Source organism: Pseudoliparis swirei, chromosome 3 (genome assembly GCF_029220125.1).
Source record: "Pseudoliparis swirei isolate HS2019 ecotype Mariana Trench chromosome 3, NWPU_hadal_v1, whole genome shotgun sequence".
In the NCBI taxonomy this organism is placed as follows: domain Eukaryota; kingdom Metazoa; phylum Chordata; class Actinopteri; order Perciformes; family Liparidae; genus Pseudoliparis; species Pseudoliparis swirei.
Genome location: NC_079390.1, coordinates 1,554,104 through 1,557,661, shown reverse-complemented (window position 1 = coordinate 1,557,661; position 3,558 = coordinate 1,554,104). Strand labels below are relative to the sequence as shown.

General features: G+C 56.2%; 1 protein-coding gene across 1 annotated transcript; it reads right to left on the bottom strand.

Annotated features, from left to right (window-relative positions):
• Positions 1–425: 425 nt before the first annotated feature.
• Positions 426–1,793, bottom strand: drd1b (dopamine receptor D1b). The gene has a single exon (XM_056411441.1). The coding sequence runs from the start codon at positions 1,791–1,793 to the stop codon at positions 426–428; it is 1,368 nt and encodes a 455-aa protein (XP_056267416.1).
• Between the last annotated feature and the right edge of the window lie 1,765 nt (positions 1,794–3,558).

Below are 3,558 nucleotides of genomic sequence, written 5' to 3'. Positions count from 1 at the left end.
GTGTGTGTGTGTGTGTGTGTGTGTGTGAGTGTGTGTGTGAGTGTGTGTGAGTGTGTGTGTGTGTGTGTGTGTGAGTGTGTGTGTGTGTGTGTGTGTGTGTGTGTGTGTGTGTGTGTGTGTGTGTGTGAGTGTGTGTGAGTGTGTGTGTGTGTGTGTGTGTGTGTGAGTGTGTGAGTGTGTGTGTGTGTGTGTGTGTGAGTGTGTGAGTGTGTGTGTGTGTGTGTGTGTGTGTGTGTGTGTGAGTGTGTGTGTGTGTGTGTGTGTGTGTGTGTGTGTGTGTGAGTGTGTGTGTGTGTGAGTGTGTGTGAGTGTGTGTGTGAGTGTGTGTGAGTGTGTGTGAGTGTGTGTGTGAATGTGTGTGAGTGTGTGTGTGTGAGTGTGTGTGTGTGTCAGTGTGTGTGTGTGTCCTCCCATCCCAGCGTGTTCTAGTGCTGTCCGTTCTGCGTGATGGGGTTGATCTTCTCCAGCGTGAGCTCCGTGTCGCTGTCGAAATTCCCCGACACGCCCGGCGACAGTTTCTCCCGGGCGCCGCTCGCCGTTTCCAACCCGCGTCCGTCCTTCTCCCGTAGCTCCTCCTTCTCCCGTAGCTCCTCCTCCTCCTCCTGACACAGGATGCTGTGCGGGATCACGTAGCTGGCCGCGTGGCCGCCGCCCTCCTTCGGGATGTGACCCGTGGGCCGATACTGGTTGGCGGCGGCGCCCGCGTTGTTGTTGATGCTCACGATCTCCACGGCGTTGCCCCCGGGGCACAGCCGGCGGCAGCCCAGCAGCGCGGAGAAGGCCTCGCGGAAGTCGGCGTTGAAGGCGTAGATGATGGGGTTCAGCGACGAGTTGGCCCAGCCGAACCACACGAACACGTCGAAGGTGGTGGAGCTGATGCAGAAGAAGTCGCCGGCTTCCTGCTCGCAGAACGGCGCCATGCAGTTGAGGATGAAGAAGGGCAGCCAGCAGCACACGAACACGCCCATGATGACCGACAGCGTCTTCAGCACTTTGGTTTCCCGCCTGAAGGACGTCTTGAAGGAGCTCTCGCCCTCGGCGCCGCCGCCGTGGCCCATGCTGCTGTGGCGGTTCGTGGCGCTCGCCGCCGCCCGCTCCAGGGCGGATATCCGGCGTATCTGTTTGTGGGCGATGCGGTAGATCCGGGTGTAGGTGACGATCATGATGGCCACGGGGATGTAGAAGCTGATGAGCGAGGAGGAGATGGCGTAGGTCCGGTTCAGGCTGGAGTCGCAGTTGTCGGGCGGGAGCTCGCCGCCGCCGCCGCCGCCGCGCGTCGCGTTCGCCGCCGCCGCCTTGTGCCAGTTGAGCTGCACGGGGATGAAGGAGATGAGGACCGACAGGGTCCACGCCACGCCGATCATCAGGCACGCCACCCGGGGCGTCATCTTGCGCTCGTAGCGGAACGGGCTGGAGATGGCCCAGTAGCGGTCCACGCTGATCACGCACAGGTTCAAGATGGACGCCGTGGAGCACGTGATGTCGAACGCCACCCACACGTCGCAGAAGGCGCCGAACGGCCAGAAGCCCGCGATCTCCGTCGCCGCCTTCCACGGCATCACCAGCACGGCCACCAGCAGGTCGGAGATGGCCAGCGAGATCACGAAGAGGTTGGTGACCTTCGACCTCAGGTGCCGGAACTTGGCGACGGCGACGCACACCAGCGTGTTGCCCAGCAGCGTGGTGAAGATGAGGAGGAAGAGGAAGCAGCCGGTCAGCACGCGTCGGGACGAGTCTCGCTCCGGGAGCGGCGGCCGCCTCCCATCCAGCGCCGTTGAGAAATTCTGATCCATCGTTTATTGCGAATAAAAGTGAGAAGGGGGGGTGGGGGGGGTGGAGGGGCGGGGAGGAGGAGGGGCGTCAACCCATCACATTCTCAGCCCTCTCTCTCTCTCCGGGGGGGGGGGGGGAGGAGTCTTCAGACGGACGGCGGCAGGGTCGGCCGTCTCGGCGCCAGCTCCCCCGCCGCCCGTCCGCTCCTCGCCGCGGCCGCCATGTCGGCAGAAGAAGATTTTCCCGCTTAAAAATATTCCAAAAAAATCTCGTGACCCCCCAAAAAAACACCCGGTTCATAAATCCCTGCCGCAGCAGACATTCTGGATGGAAGAGGAGTTAGAGGAGGAGGAGGAGGAGGAGGAGGAGGAGGAGGAGGAGGAGGAGGGATATTCCAGCTGCTGTTTTTTTGTTGTTGCTGCGGTTATTATTTCCCTCCGAGCGCAGTCGTCATGAGATCGTAGAACAGTAAAACCCCAATTAAATAAAATTAAAAGTGAAGTCCTCGTTGTTGCTCCTCCTCTCTCCGGTTGGCTCAAAGTTCCACGCCATGTAAACAACGGCTCGGCCAATCACCGGCCTCGTACCGCAGCTCGTCAATAACTTATATCGACGCCTTTTATCTGATTTATTTCATGATCTTCGAGGCGTGTCCGTGCGATTACATCGGCGCCTAGAAGCTGATCCACCGCCGGCTACTGTCGCTTTAAATGTTATTATTGTTATTTACTGCATGGCCACGTGGCACAGCGGGCACAAAGAAACCAGATAATATAATAATGTGAAAACTGCTTTCAAAAGTCTCGTTTGGAGCTCAGTGAGACACAGATGAGACAGTTAGACGTCTCTCTGATGACGCGTCGCTGGATTCCAGATGGTCGTTGCTGGCTTCGGTCCGCGCGCGTGCACATCTGTGTGCACGCAGCACAACACCACACAGCTCGGCTTTAGAGAAGAAGGAAAAAAATTAAAACACATCCAGGAGTTATTCGGTGTGACCACCAAGAAGTATCTCTGGGTTGTGAAATCCCGGGTTTAAGTCGCGGTTCATTTATGTCTTATTTCCTAAATCGCGTAGAGCGCGCGCTCCGCTCTGTGCACGCGGGAAAGAATGAAATCCCCCCAAAAATCTGCTGCTAATTGAACAGAATAAAAATTAAAAAAATAATAATATTCAGTCCCGCCAAGAAATCCAGAATCTCTTCGGTCCACGTCCAACTTGTAGCTCTCCCCGTCCTCCGCGCGCACTCCTCCGGCCACGCGCCCCTATTGCGTCGGTCCTCTCAGGTCACGCGCACCAGCCTCGTGCGTCCTCCTCCCGGTGTGAGGGATGCAGTGTGGCCCCGAGACGCGTCCTGCAGGTCTGACTGACGGGAACGACTCGGGTCTCTCTCCCGGACCCCCGTTCTCTCTCTCTCTCTCTCTCTCTCTCTCTCTCTCTCTCCCTCCCAGGAGGCTGTGTGATGCCACCACAGAGCACCCATGTGGTTTTCTGAAGAGCCACACACACACGAGGAGGATTATCATTTCAAAGTCAAAGTCAAAGTCAGTTTTATTTGTCAATTTTCCATATGTGCAAACATACAGAAGATCGAAATTGCGTTTCTCTTCTGTCCAACATAAAGTGAATTGTGCAACATATAGACAGCATAGAGTGCAAAAATAGTAAAAAACATGTGAACATATAGACAACATAAAGTGCATAGACAACATAAAGTGCAAAAATAGTAAGAAACATGTAAACATATAGACAACATAAATTGTGCTAGCAGCATTCAGACATGT